At 43.7% G+C, this 14325-nt stretch overlaps 1 protein-coding gene across 2 annotated transcripts in view; it reads right to left on the bottom strand.

Moving 5' to 3' along the window:
- Positions 1-14325, bottom strand: part of SV2C (synaptic vesicle glycoprotein 2C) — a 92251-nt gene that overhangs the window by 18121 nt on the left and 59805 nt on the right. For both annotated transcript variants that reach the window (XM_060235831.1, XM_060235832.1), the window contains one exon: positions 1249-1382. In XM_060235831.1, coding sequence (XP_060091814.1) covers positions 1249-1382 — 134 coding nt within the window. The remainder of the gene's footprint in view (positions 1-1248; positions 1383-14325) is intronic.

Here is a 14325-nt window from a genome sequence, read left to right as displayed (position 1 = left end):
AGAGAAATAAAATATAAAATAGAAATATCTACAAATATGTTTGCCTAGTGAGAACCTGCCATGCAAGGCTAAGCTTCTCCATCTGCTCATCTCTACCCGCTACTTGGAAAAAGACTTGAAACTTGGTACTATTTTGATATTTGCTGAGTTAACAACCTGCTGCTTGTATTATATCAGGATGCTTTATAACTGTTACCAACCCTGGATGTTCTTTTTGAACATTCAATGAAGGTTAGGAACAGTACAAAGGACAACAGCTTTGGGCTCTCCTTTTAAAGATTAATAGTCATCCTTCTGTTTAATTTGCAGCAGGAAATTAGAGCTCATCCCTCTTCATCTGGTCTGGTGGGAGTCCCTGCCCAACCACTCACAAGTTGTTCTGTTAGCTGGCCTGCTTATTGTGTACAAGTGAACCAGTCATACGTTTGGATTTCTCTACCCCGCCAGTACCAGATGAGTCTTGCTAGTAGCCAAACAATATCTTAACATGGAACTCTGGGTTTGGCTGCCCAGAGTTAACCATTTGAGACATAGAGGTAAGGGGTGTTATATGGAAGAATAACTAACCTATCATCCAAGCTAGTATTAACTATTTTAGAGAAAACATACCTCTTTAAAAATGGGGCTTCTTTTATAATTTACCCTTTAAAGATGAACAGAGATCTATGATCACAACATCTATTTGCGGACTCAGAACCATAGTAAACCTGAATTGAATGCTGTGGCAAGAAGATTCAGGTTCAGAGTTATCACTTCACCGTGAAGCTCATGGCAGGAGTGAGGAAGAGACTAACACTACCATCTTAAGCAGAGTCACCTTTTCTAAGTCCACCGAGTCACTCTTCTAAGCCCATTGACTTAAATGGATTTAGAAGGGTATAACTTTGCTTACTTGAGCAGACTTTGGAGGATGGTGGAAGGCAGGAGGGCCTGGCATGACTTTGTCCATGGGGTCGCAAAGAGTCGGACTCGACTGTGGAACTGAACAACAAAACTTTGCTTAAGATTGAAAAATAAAAGAGTCCCTTCCACCCCTGCTTTCCAAGCATGATTTCTGTTTTCAGAAATGGCACCAAGGTTCAGTTATGCATGTTTGGATACAAATGTATAGTTAGCCCTACCTGGTCTTGAGCAAGTCACTGACTTCTCTCTGTCTAGCCTACTGTACAAAGCTGTTATGAGGATAAAACCAGTGAACCTTTGCTCCTTTGATCTTCAGAGGCTTGTGAAATGATACAGAATTTTTACCTCAAGCAGGAACCTTGGACTTTCTGGCATGAAAGTGAGTGCCACTACAGCCGAAACGCAGGGAAGAGCACACATAACAACAAAGACTCGCCAGCTGTGAAACTGATAGGCGGATCCCATGCTGAAACTCCATCCTAGATAAAGAGTAAAACACAAGGTGGTACAAAAAACATAGAATGATTCTAAGCCTTAGAAGGAGCATCAAGAAATAGAGCAGTATTCAGATATGGTCCAAGAAATGTCCCTTTGGAAAGAAGATGAAGCATCTGCAGTTATTCTAGTGTCTTTAGAAATTTTTTAGTCTCAAATAAGAAATATCTAGAAGAAAACAAAGCAGGAAACTACAAATTCACGTACTGTATCCAAAAATTTAAATACAAACAATATAATTATTATCATTGCATTTATACTAGTAAAGCCTCAGGCATTAATGTTAGAAACAAACAAAAAACTCTGAAAATTCTCCCCCCACCGCCGTTTTTAGTATAACTTCAAACAGGAGGGAAGGCAGCATGGTATAGCTCAATATCATTGGATCTCAGAAGCTAAGCAGAGTCAGTACTTGGAAGGGAGACCACTAAGAAAGACTCTGCAGAGGAAGGCAATGGCAAATCACCTCTGAGGTCACCATAAGTTGGCTGCGACTCAGTGACACTTTACACACACACACACACACACACACAACTTCAAACCATTGCCTATGTGGATGGCAGACAACTACTCCAATCATACATCTTTACTTGTTTTCAAAATGCTTTTTCAAAGGGGCGTAGGAGAGTGCATAAAAATATGGGAATATTACAGGAACTAAATTTAATCAAGAGAATAAATGGGAACCCTATAAAAGGTCTAAAGTTTGCATACATGGAAAATATTATGTGTATGTATTAAATATGCATCAAACCATGTTTATATGCAGTTATTACAAAGATACCATGTTTACAGAATTCTTGTCATAAAATGAAACACTAGAGTTCATATTGTTAATCTCATTGTGCATTTAACATATTTCCATAAATATTTTTAACCACCACAGACACAACAGTCCATATTTAAAGTGTAAGGCAAAATGTTCAGTTCCCTGCATTAACCTTTCCATTTTTACACGTCATACATCATTTCCATTGAGTTCTGCTTGTATTCTGCATCACAAATTCAAGATGTAAATAACCACTAGTGAACAGGTCTCTGTGTTCTTGTATGATATGATTAATAGTTTTGGCAGCAAATTCTTAGATACAGTAGTTTTAAAACTGTAACCACCTTATTTAAGGTACTTTTCTCCATGACAGCACAGTGACAGTCAGTAAAACTGAAGACCTGCATAAAAATATTTATTTTAGGTCCACAATTACCAGGCTCACAGAATCCACAGATTAGTTGATACTGTCACAGAAATTATTCACACTAATTTATCTAAGTTAGGATTACATTAAGCAATTTCAGTCACTCAGTTACAGTCATATTTTGTCACACAAGATCACGTTCAGTTGATTGTGAAGGCAGGAAAAGATGTTTCATCAGGAATACCACCAAAAATAGCATTTTTGTAGAAAATCCCAGCAGGGATTTGCATATTAGGCCATGCCCCTGATGCCACCTCTCCAGGCTCCACCCATCAAATCTCCAGGAATTTCCCAACCTGGAGTTGGCAACCCTATCTCCTTCCCAGCAGCAATAGCAATGTTTCTAACCACATCCAACTAGGGTTCTCTGTACTCTTCAGAGTTAACCCTGTTTGACTGGGTAGGAAAATTCTCCTCTCATTAGAAAACCTATCCCCTTTCACTGGCCCAAATGGGTGTCTCCATCTAACTACCCATTCATCTTTGCCAACTTTCCCCAGTTCTCCTGTCTGTGTTAACTGCTCTCAGTCAGGACTGAATTCCGAAACTGTCAGTACTCAACTCTTCTTAGCTAGGGATGAAATCAGACTATCAGTACTCAACTCAGTCAAGGCAGAAATCTGACTGACTCTCTCAGCATGCAGCTATCTCAAGACTTTCTCTACTCAGCTGATGCCAACCAGATTGTCTGGAGCAGCTTGTCACTCAAGGCTGTCTGTTTATGTGATGAATTAACCCTTCACCATTCTTTAGCACTTCTAAGCTTTTAAAAAGTGCAGTCCATCACAGGGTCCCTACAGATTTCATTGATGTTGGAAGATGCATCCTTCTCTCAGCAGCAATTCAGTGTACCAACATACTTTTACCTCATTCAGATTTTCAAATTTTCAGCAGTGTGGTTATAAAAAACAGACAGAAAATAATGTCAGTAGCAATTTTTTAGTCTTGACAGGCTGCTCTGGTACACATTTCACCTTCCCCCCCCCCCACTATCATTATTTAAACCAACAAAATATTTAAACAGTGGTACATATTTCTCAGTTGATTACAGAGCAAAAGCAAATGAGAGGTTTTTTTAAAAAAAATCAGTTGGTATATTTGTCATTTAATAGATAGAAATACATATTCTAATAATAATAATAATAATATTTAATTTATACCCCACCCTCCCTGCTGAAGCAGTCTCAGGGCGGCTCACAACATAATATAAAATACAAAATAGGCTCATGACTAAAAATCCCAGAATCTATGGACATTTTATTACCGATTCTAATAATATATTTCAAGCAGATTAGCCAAAGATATATTCTGGTGCCAAATATATATGTGTTATTGGCAACAGTCCCATTTGCATCTGCCATTCCTTCTCAATGACACAACTAGAAAATATATGCACTCTTTGTCTGATTCATTCAGAAAGCAGTGCAGCTCTGCAGAGTTAAGCTTCACCCCTGCTCCCTGCAAATGTTGAATTCCAAAGCCATTAATCTTGAAAACAGCAGCCAGTTTCAAGGGGCAATGGGTTGTTAAACAATAGGCCCAAGTGCATCTTGGGAACAGATTTCTTGGGCTGTGGTATAAAACAAAACCTACAGTAGCTGTATTTCCCAGCCTCTGCCGCAGCTTCACATTGAATATCACCTTCTCACTCTACTGATTACAAGAAATGACCAAATGAATCACCCAACCTGCAGTGACCAATTACAGAATGGTATTAGTGTAGGGCAGATCAATGGCAAAATATACAAAGATTTGCATTTATACAGAGCAACTTATATACCAAATTCTAGCTACGGTAAGCTGCTTTATTTCCAAACTGCTTTTTAAATTCTGAGCAGATTAACCTAGAATGAGAGAAACTGCTTCAGAATAGACCAGATCCAAGTTAGTGTCTTGTATTGGGTCAGATTGTATCATCCAGTGGGATTCAGCACACAATACTGTACTATCAGTAAATAAAAAACACTTCTCGTGGATAGAAGATGCATTGGAATAAAGATCCAAAGAAAATGCAGACATAAATAGAAGTTACTTAGAAGAAACAGTTCTCTAGTACAGGTCATTATTCTTGGCCAACACTTTCTATATACAACATTATAGAAAGTGGATAACTGATGTAACATGTTTCCACTCTTTCACTGTTACCCCCAGCCTCATTACCTATCTTGTTCCCACTTTTCTTGACTGTTTGCTATAAAATAACAAAATCTTAACAAACTTTGAATGTTTAAAGAATGCATCATCTTTTAGGGCTGAGTTGAACATCATCCAGTGAACACTTACAGTATGAGATATGAACATGTTTCAGGACACATGAATACATGATGCTACCTTATACTGAGTCAGGCCATTAGATTCATAGAATCATAGAGTTGGAAGGGACCTCCAGGGTCATCTAGTCCAACCCCCTGCACAATGCAGGAAACTCATAAATACCTCTCCCTAAATTCACAGGATCCTCATTGCAGTCAGGTGGCCATCTAGCTTCTGTTTAAAAACCTCCAAGGAAGGAGAGCCCACCACCTCCTAAGGAAGCCTGTTTCACTTATTCATTTAAGTTAATATTGTCTACTCTGACTGCTATGCAAAGCAGATGCTCTACCAGCTAAGCTATGGCCATACATTCTCCTTGAAAAATTCTCTACAAACATCGCCCCCTCTAGAAAAGGGATCCCAAATGATCACTTTTAAAGACTGCTTGCATTTTAAAGGGGATGCAATGTCAAGTTGCCCCTTCCTCAAATTTTGGTTTATCCGCATCACATTTTCCAGGAATGATGTAGCTACAATAGCATTATCCCTATGTGATTTGTATGATAACTGGAAAAAAGCCCACAGGAAAAAAACCCACGGTCATAAATGTTCAAAGGGGGGAAAAGCCCGCAAGGAAAAATGCCCACATGAAAATAAGCCCACACAGAAAAAAAGCCCACATAGAAAAAGCCCATGCAGAAAGACAACGTTCTGACCAATTTCATATAGAGTGCTACTTTCAACACAGATTCCACATTCAATACACCACAATAAATGAGGCTTGTACTCATTTATCTGAAGTAGATTCAATTGGCCACAGCTGACTACGTTTGAGCATACATAGCTGTCCACTTGCAAGATGAGAACATTGGCACCTTGGATATTAAAAGCTACTTGGAGAAGCTGGAGTCTTGGTTTTGGCGGTTACTAACATGATACTTGGAGGAGGAAATGATGTACATCATTTTGTAGAATCAGATCTGTAGTATTCTGTTCATTGACCAACACAGTGATGACACAGTTACCAGCTTGTTTCTAACTTTTTCATTGGGAAAAATCATTTAGTAAGCCATGACACTGAACTCTAAGAACATTTGGAAGTCATTTTTGGCTTTCACAGCAAATGACATTGGCTGTACCTGTGGCCTTGGGTCAGAAAGCTCTACTTACAGAATGAAAAAAAAATCTGTATTCTGTTAGCAACTGAACAACTTGTGATTCCCCAATCTGAGTGCAGTTGACTGGTATGTGCTGTGGAATGCTCAAAGCCCCTACCTTTTGTTGGTTTTGAGTGCTAGGTAGGCAGCAAAAACAAGTTTATCTCGCCCTTGAGGACTCACAATGGTTTGGTAGGTCAGAATGTAATCAGGCCCATATTAAAAATTGATGTAGCCTTTGATAATATTTATCACAAAGTGCTAGGGACATAAATGCAGAACATCTGTGGGAACACACCTGAATTATTTTCCCATTCTCAACAGGCAGGTCCCACTTGAAGATCATGCACAATTGCTTAGCATTCTGCAGATCTGCCATATGGAGTTAGAACATAAAAACGTAAGAACGTAAGAGAAGCCATGTTGGATCAGGCCAATGTCCCATCCAGTCCAACACTCTGTGTCACACAGTGGCCAAAAAAATTATATAAAATTCTATATATATATACACACACACACACACTGTGGCTAATAGCCACTGATGGACCTCTGCTCCATATTTTTATCCAAGCCCCTCTTGAAGCTGTCTATGCTTGTAGCCGCCACCACCTCCTGTGGCAGTGAATTCCACATGTTAATCACCCTTTGGGTGAAGAAGTACTTCCTTTTATCTGTTTTAACCTGACTGCTCAGCAATTTCATCGAATGCCCACGAGTTCTTGTATTGTGAGAAAGGGAGAAAAGGACTTCTTTCTCTACTTTCTCAATCCCATGCATTATCTTGTAAACCTCTATCATGTCACCCCGCAGTCAACGTTTCTCCAAGCTAAAGAGCCCCAAGCGTTTTAACCTTTCTTCATAGGGAAAGTGTTCCAACCCTTTAATCATTCTAGTTGCCCTTTTCTGGACTTTCTGGCCTTTTTCCAATGCTATAATATCCTTTTTGAGGTGTGGTGACCAGAATTGCACACAGTATTCCAAATGAGACCGCACCATCGATTTATACAGGGGCATTATGATACTGGCTGATTTGTTTTCAATTCCCTTCCTAATTATTCACAGCATGGCGTGGGCCTTTTTTATTGCAATCGCACACTGTCTTGACATTTTCAGTGAGTTATCTACCACGACCCCAAGATCTCTCTCTTGATCAGTCTCTGCCAGTTCACACCCCATCAACTTGTATTTGTAGCAGGGATTCTTGGCCCCAATGTGCATTACTTTGCACTTGGCCACATTGAACCTCATCTGCCACGCTGACGCCCACTCACCCAGCCTCAACAGATCCCTTTGGAGTGCCTCACAATCCTCTCTGGTTCTCACCACCCTGAACAATTTAGTGTCATCTGCAAACTTGGCCATTTCACTGCTTACTCCCAACTCCAAATCATTTATGAACAAGTTAAAGAGTATGGGACCCAGTACTGAGCCCTGCGGCACCCCACTGCTTACCATCCTCCATTGCGAAGACTGCCCATTTATACTCACTCTCTGCTTCCTATTAATTAGCCAGTTTTTGATCCACAAGAGGACCTGTCCTTTTACTCCATGACTCTTGAGATTTCTAAGGAGCCTTTGATGAGGAACTTTATCAAAAGCTTCTGGAAGTCAAGGTAAACAACATCTATTGGGTCTCCTTTGTCCATATGTTTGTTTACCCCCTCAAAGAAATGTAACAGGTTAGTGAGGGAAGATCTTCCCTTACAGAACCCATGCCGAGTCTTCCTCAATAGCCCGTGTTCATCAATGTGCCTACTCATTCTGTCCTTGGTAATGGTTTCTACCAACTTTCCCGGTATTGAAGTCAGACTGGCTGGCCTGTAATTTCCCAGATCTCCTCTGGAACCCTTTTTAAAGATGGGGGTGACATTTGCTCCTTCCAGTCCTCAGGAACAGAGGCAGATTTCAATGAAAGATTACATATTTTTGTCAGAAGATCCACAAGTTCAACTTTCAGAACTCTTGGATGTATGCCATCTGGACCTGGTGACTTATTCATTTTTAATTTGTCTATCAGTTGTAGGACCTCCTCTCTTGTCACCTCAATCTGACTAAGGTCTTTCAACACCCCTTCCAAAAGAAGTGGTTCCAGGGACTCCAGAGTATTTTTCTTACCAATTCAATTTGCAGACAACCCTATTATGCAAGAGTTCTCACCATCACTGGCCACACTTTTCCACCTTATCACCTTGCCATGGCTGAGGAGTCAGTGTGGCTGAGTTGTCAAAATTGAATGAAGGCTAATGGTCCTACGACTTGAACTGGAGTAGTAATGAAGAAAGACTCTTGCTTCTAACATTTAGTTTCCACCCATCACTACAGGTCTCATGTTTAAGAAACACAAGACTCAGCGCTGCAACAGTGAACAGAATTATATTTCAGCAATTCTAGATGATGAAAATGCTGATAGAATCACATGGGTCTTTGTTGCTTTGTGGTGAAGGCTTGCACCTTTGGGACACCATTTGTCATAATTTTGTTGTTGTTGTTCAGTCACATAGTCAAATCCGACCCCATGGACAAAGTCACACCTGGCCCTCCTGTCTTCCACTGACGTCTGCTCAAATTCATGTTATTTACATCAGTAACACTGTCCAGCCATCTCATCTTTTGCCGTCACCTTCTTCTTTTGCCTTCTGTCTTTCCCAGAATCAGGGTCTTCTCCAGTGAGTGCTCCCTTCTCATTTGGTGGCCAAAATATTTGAGCTTCAGCATCTGACCTTCCAGGGAACAGTCAGGGTTGATTTCTCTTAGAACTGAATGATTCGATCTTCTTACTGTCCAAGGGACTCTCAAGATTCTTCTCCAGCACCACAGCCCAAAAGCATCTATTCTTCTGCACTCAGCCTTACTTATGGTCCAACTCTGACAGCCATATATTACTACTGGGAATACCATCCCTTTGACTATATGGGCTTTTGTTGGCAGGGTGATGTCTCTACTTTTTATTATACTGCCTAGGTTTGCCATAGCTGTCCTCCCAAGGAGCAAATAAATAACTGAAAGCACTGAGATTACCTTCATTGCCCTGCCTATACCTGAGAAAGCTATGAATATTGCAGTCTTGCAGGACTGTAGTTCTGGAATGTTCTATTTCTCACTTTCCTCACCATAAAATACCACTTGAATTCTTTCCTTTCCCCAGCTTGTCACACACAATGGGAACCCCTTACCTAGGTTCTGGTTGTGGGCTACTCATGATTACTCTATCCCAGATTGTGTTGAATTCATAATGGAAGAAACCTATGAGCCTACTTTTAGTGCAAATGCTTATTACAGAGCTGTTTGTTTAACTAATCCTGTATTCATGCGCACTTGGCATAGGCCAAGATTTTTTGACAGTTGATAGTAAATATTTTGGCAATGAATCATTTACATTCTCTTTTAATATTCTTGTGATAGTTGAAAATTGGTAAGAGCTACTCATAGAGACACTAGCAAAGTGGCTTAGAAGATTTAGATACAGAACTACTACTGACAAATTTAAATGCATTGTTGTTTATAGTCCGAAATGTTAACTGTACTGCCACAAAGTGGCACTATCGCAGCATTACAACATAAACTAACCACACCAATTTTGATTTTTCAGTAAGTAAATTGTGGGATTACCTATGGACTTTTTCTTGGCTAGTTCCAGCCACTTGATTTACATTTTCTGCCTTTATTATTACAGGAGGGTAATATTCTATAAGGAACAAAAATCTTAGATAACACCAGACATATTCAGAAAACTGCACAGTTTCCTGTGTGAAATCATATGGTACAAGTGGGAACCCATGTTATTTGAGGAAAGGAATCCCTCCACTCATTGCTGCAGATTCCTATTAAGGCTCGGGGGGGGGGGGACTCACAGGGGGATCCCATCCCCCCCCCCACCCCATAGCAGTTCCAGGCTCCACCTTTAGGCCAGAGGTAACAGCAACAGTGCCTGGAAGCTGCTCGGAATCCAGAGAGTCTCCCGCTGTCTTCCACATCCATAGCAAGGCCTGAAGAAACTCCTGAAGTACTCCAATGCAGCAACCAGGCCCACAGCCTCTCCTGGCATCTGCCACCATGGCAGCTGGGCCTGGAGCCTCTTCTAGGGTTGCCAGGTCTGTGTTGGAAAATACCTGGAGACTTTGGGGGTGGATCTGGGAGTGATATCCAGAAAGACACCCCTGTACTGATTCCCAAGCCATGCACCCCTGGAATGTGATATTGCAATGTAACCCTAGAATATTAATATGATACAGCAATGCCCATTTGAATGGAATGGTCTTTCTTGAGCATAGGGAAGACAAATCTAGTTCCTTCTAGGCCCCAGGAAGGCTGGAATGATGTCAAATCTGGTTCACAGGCTGGGCAAACGTGGTGGCTGTGCTGAAAGGCTAAAGAGCATCCATCTTCCAGCTCCTGGAAATGAAGAATTCCAGGCCCAGAGAGGGACACATAGTGGGCAGAGCTGTAAAAGTTCCTTCATTTCTTTTGGCAACCTTTTAAGTCCTGTTAACATAAAAACAATATAAGGGTGACCAGGACCCCTGCAACACAAACAAATGGTTTGTATATATATGTTCTGTTATTCTTCAGGGCAAGACAGAAGAAACACAAAGGCTAAAGGTTAAGTGGCCATCTTGTTGTGAATGTGTGGTATACCTGTAAATTGGTCTCACATTTCTGCCAGGGAATCTGACTTTTAACAAAATTTCTATTTTTCTTTAATTACTACTATCAAAGTCAACCAATCTGATGAACACTTGATGGATGCCTATCTATGTTTGACATTAAGGGAGAAATCTATCACTTTTGGGGAGCTTCAAAGGAATCAGTTTGGAAAAAAGGGCCATAAAAAGTCATTTGGCCAATGTAATTAAAATTCCTCTATTGGGATATGGGTCTATGACACAATGATCTCTGATTGGATATTCAACATATGACACTCCAATTTTCCATTGGTGTGACACTCAGCTTCCTCATTGGGTAATTGAATCGATTGAAGTGACGTAATTTACCCTAGAAAACAGGCAATCCTACCTGTCAAGATTAGGATTTTCTCCATCCCCTCCTGCCTTCACCCCCCCTCCTTCTTCTCAAAAGAAATCTCCCTCCAGAGGCCTTGTGTTTCCTCTGACTGAGCCTACTCTGCAAGATCTAGGTATCGTATCACCTCTCCCCCATCCACACTTATTCAGCTAACCACTGTATTCCTATTGTATGCCTGAAATTGTTTGATTGGGATGTAACTATTTGAAAACCAATACCTATAATAAAATCCATTATTAACCAAAGGATTTTCAGTGGTCTATCTCCGTAAACATTGACAGAGATCCTTGCTTACCTCACCTCTCGTAGACTCACCATTTTGAGCTAAGAAATATTAATATTCCCCAATAAAATGTTAGTTGAGGTGTAACAGGAGAGATTTGGGGGAGGGGTCTCAGTATGGTACAATGCCATATAGCCCAAAACTGGAGATCAGTTGTAAAAGCGGGAGATCTCCAGGCCTTGCCTGAAGGCTTGCAACCCTAGACCCTCACTTGGTGTCTGCTGCCACTGTAGCAAGGAAACAAACTACTCCTGGCATCCACCACTGCCACCACCTGGCAAGGAGCCAGTCCTGGCATCAGCTGCCAGGCTCAGAACAGCTCCTCCACCATGGTAGCCAGTCCCAGATTATTTCCCTGTGATAGTGGCCACCAGTAGCGGAACTGGGGAGGAATCAGGTGGGGACATAGGGGGAATTTAAACCTTCAATGCATTTTTGAGAGTCTCCTGAGTTTGCAGAAAAATCTGTTTAGCATCACTATGATTTAGGTATCCACAGAAGGAGACCACATTTCTATTAGATATATAGAGTATACAAGTTCTTTACTCAGGCTGGATCATATCCTAAACCAACTGCTCTTATGGTAATGGAAAAGTTAGTTTCTGTAAAGCTCTAATAGAAGATATAATACCAATGAATAGTGAGAGTTGGTAGTCCTAATCTTTTAAAGGCAGGGCTTTTTTGTAGAAAAAGCCCAGCAGGAACTCATCTGCATATCTGGCCACACCCCGATTCCAAGCCAGCTGGAACTGCATTCCTGTGCATTCCTGCTCAAACAACAGCAACAAAAAAAGCCCTGTCTTTTTAACAAAACCACCAGCCTCTCATCTTGGTCAGTCTCTGGAATGTTCTGCTCAACTAAGTCCAGAACTGAAACATTTCGGACTATCATAGATGAGAAGCCGTTTGCCTAAAGAAAATACACATACCTGTGTGAACTCTCTCATAAAAGCCTGAGCAGCCCAATCCAGACATAAGTGGTGTAGCTGTCGTGCTGCTAGTAGACTTCCTGAGGACTTCAGAATGCTGGTGCATGGGGAGGGGAGAGGCATAGCTTGCCGTGAGGGAGATGGTTGCAATGGCAATGCCGCTGGCGTAGGCACTCAAGGGAGGCGGAGGCAACCTGAGGAGAGGGCCAGCCTATCCCCCCCCCCCCATTGGCCAGTTCTGGTGCATGTACCGCGGCTCATGACAGTCAGGGATGGGGAGAGGCTGCCCCAAACAGAGAATGGAGCCAATGATGGGCAGACCATTAAAGGCAAAGAAGAGACGTTCCACCAACATGGAGAGGGAACAGGAGTGAGGCTGGGCATTTGTGCACGAGAAGCCTGGCTTGGTGGTGAGGTGGGGCTGAGGGCGAGACAGGCCTGCACGGGACCACGGAGAAGCCGTCAGTCCCCTCACACCCTCCCGTTGTCAGAGACTCTGCCAATGGCAGGCAGACAAGCAGGAAGTACGAAGGGCAGGAGTTCGCTGTCATAGTTCGCTGGAATGTGTGTCTGGGAATGAGCAGCCCAGCTGCAGACACCCCCCACCACCACCCAGAGACCCCCTGGGCTGCCCTGACACCCCCTGCCATGTGCATGGAACACCTCCCCTGGGGGCTGCAGAACTCAAGAGAGCGAGTGCATCAGCTGCAGAGAACCCTGAGTCCACTTCATCAGCCCCCCCCCTTAGTGCCCTGTGCACAACAGCCCTGTGGGGTCAGGTAGGCTGTCAGTCCGGGCAGGCTAAGGGGCGGCACTCCTCTCCCCTGTCCAGCCACGCGGGGGGCAGCGTGGCAGCTCATAGACCATTCCTCCCCCAAAAAACAAGTCTGCCCACCCTCCCAGGCATTCCCTCGGAGAGGCCACTGACCGAGGGGGGGGGGGTTTGCCCAGGGAACGTGCAGCAGATGCCAAGCAGGAGAGACAACAGAGGGCACAGCTCAGACTTTATTTTTCCGGAACAGAGTGCAACAGTCTCCCTGGCGCACGCTGGGCAGTCTCACCGTGGGCGGGGCCCCATTCAGAGCGGCGGGCAGAAACAGCTGAGGGAGTGGGGGGGCAGTGGAGTGACACCTCTGCGTAAGTCTCTGTGATGGAGTCCCACCTGCAAAACGGAAACAGAGATCAAGAACACCTGCAGGGGCAGCAGCTGGAATAGCAGACTGTGTTTCAGCCAGGCACTCTCTTAAAGGGACAGTCTCTGACCCACCTCCCCGCACTGGGGCAGCTGCCACACACACACACACCCTGCCCTTCCAGGGGTTGGGAATGCGGCAGAGGGCAGACCAAGGGAAGGGAACAGGCGGCAGCACAGGGGAGTGGGGTCAGCAAATGTCCCCTGCCGGAGCCCACTGCCTGGTTCAAGTGCCAGAGACGCTCGCACACCAAGCAGTCGAGAGTGAGGGGAGGGGGAGGGGGGGACACTGGAACTTACCCAACCATGAGCAACCGTCCTCACATGCAGAGCCTCCAGGAGCCCGGAACCTGTGGAGACCTGGAAACTAGAGCAGTTAGCCCCAGGGGAGAGATCTCTTTCTCCTCCTCGCAAGTCAAAGATACAGTCAAAGCAACTGTGCAAAGGTTTGGCCGTGCAAAACCCGTCACCAACGTGCCTGCCTGTCCCTCATTCTAAGTCTGTATTGCCGGGAGCTCGCTAGCAGAGCTTCCTGCCACATGAACCTGTCCCTAACAACTGAGTTGTGCGAGGCAGAGCGGAAGTATTTCTGGGGGGGAGGGGCCACGATTGGGTGCCGGGGAGGGAGCTCATCAGGCCAAGGCGTGAGGGGATTGGTGAGGCAATCACGCCGCTCCCTAAGGGGTTTGCAAGCTTCCGCAGCGGCAGAGGCGACCTTTGTTCTTGGTTTCAATTAGTGCCTACGGGACACACCACTATTTTTGCTGGCATGATGTTGCGCCTTTCGGGGGGGGAGTATGTCATGGGTCAAACTGCTCAGAAAGCGGCCTAAGCCTGGCCATGCCCCCAACTCCACCCCCTCCTCTGCCTGAACACCGCGCTCTGCCTCACTTCC

The sequence above is a fragment of the Heteronotia binoei genome, chromosome 4 (genome assembly GCF_032191835.1).
Source record: "Heteronotia binoei isolate CCM8104 ecotype False Entrance Well chromosome 4, APGP_CSIRO_Hbin_v1, whole genome shotgun sequence".
Lineage (NCBI taxonomy): Eukaryota > Metazoa > Chordata > Lepidosauria > Squamata > Gekkonidae > Heteronotia > Heteronotia binoei.
The sequence above is the reverse complement of the archived record's forward strand: the minus strand, read 5'-3'. Positions and strand labels throughout refer to the sequence as shown.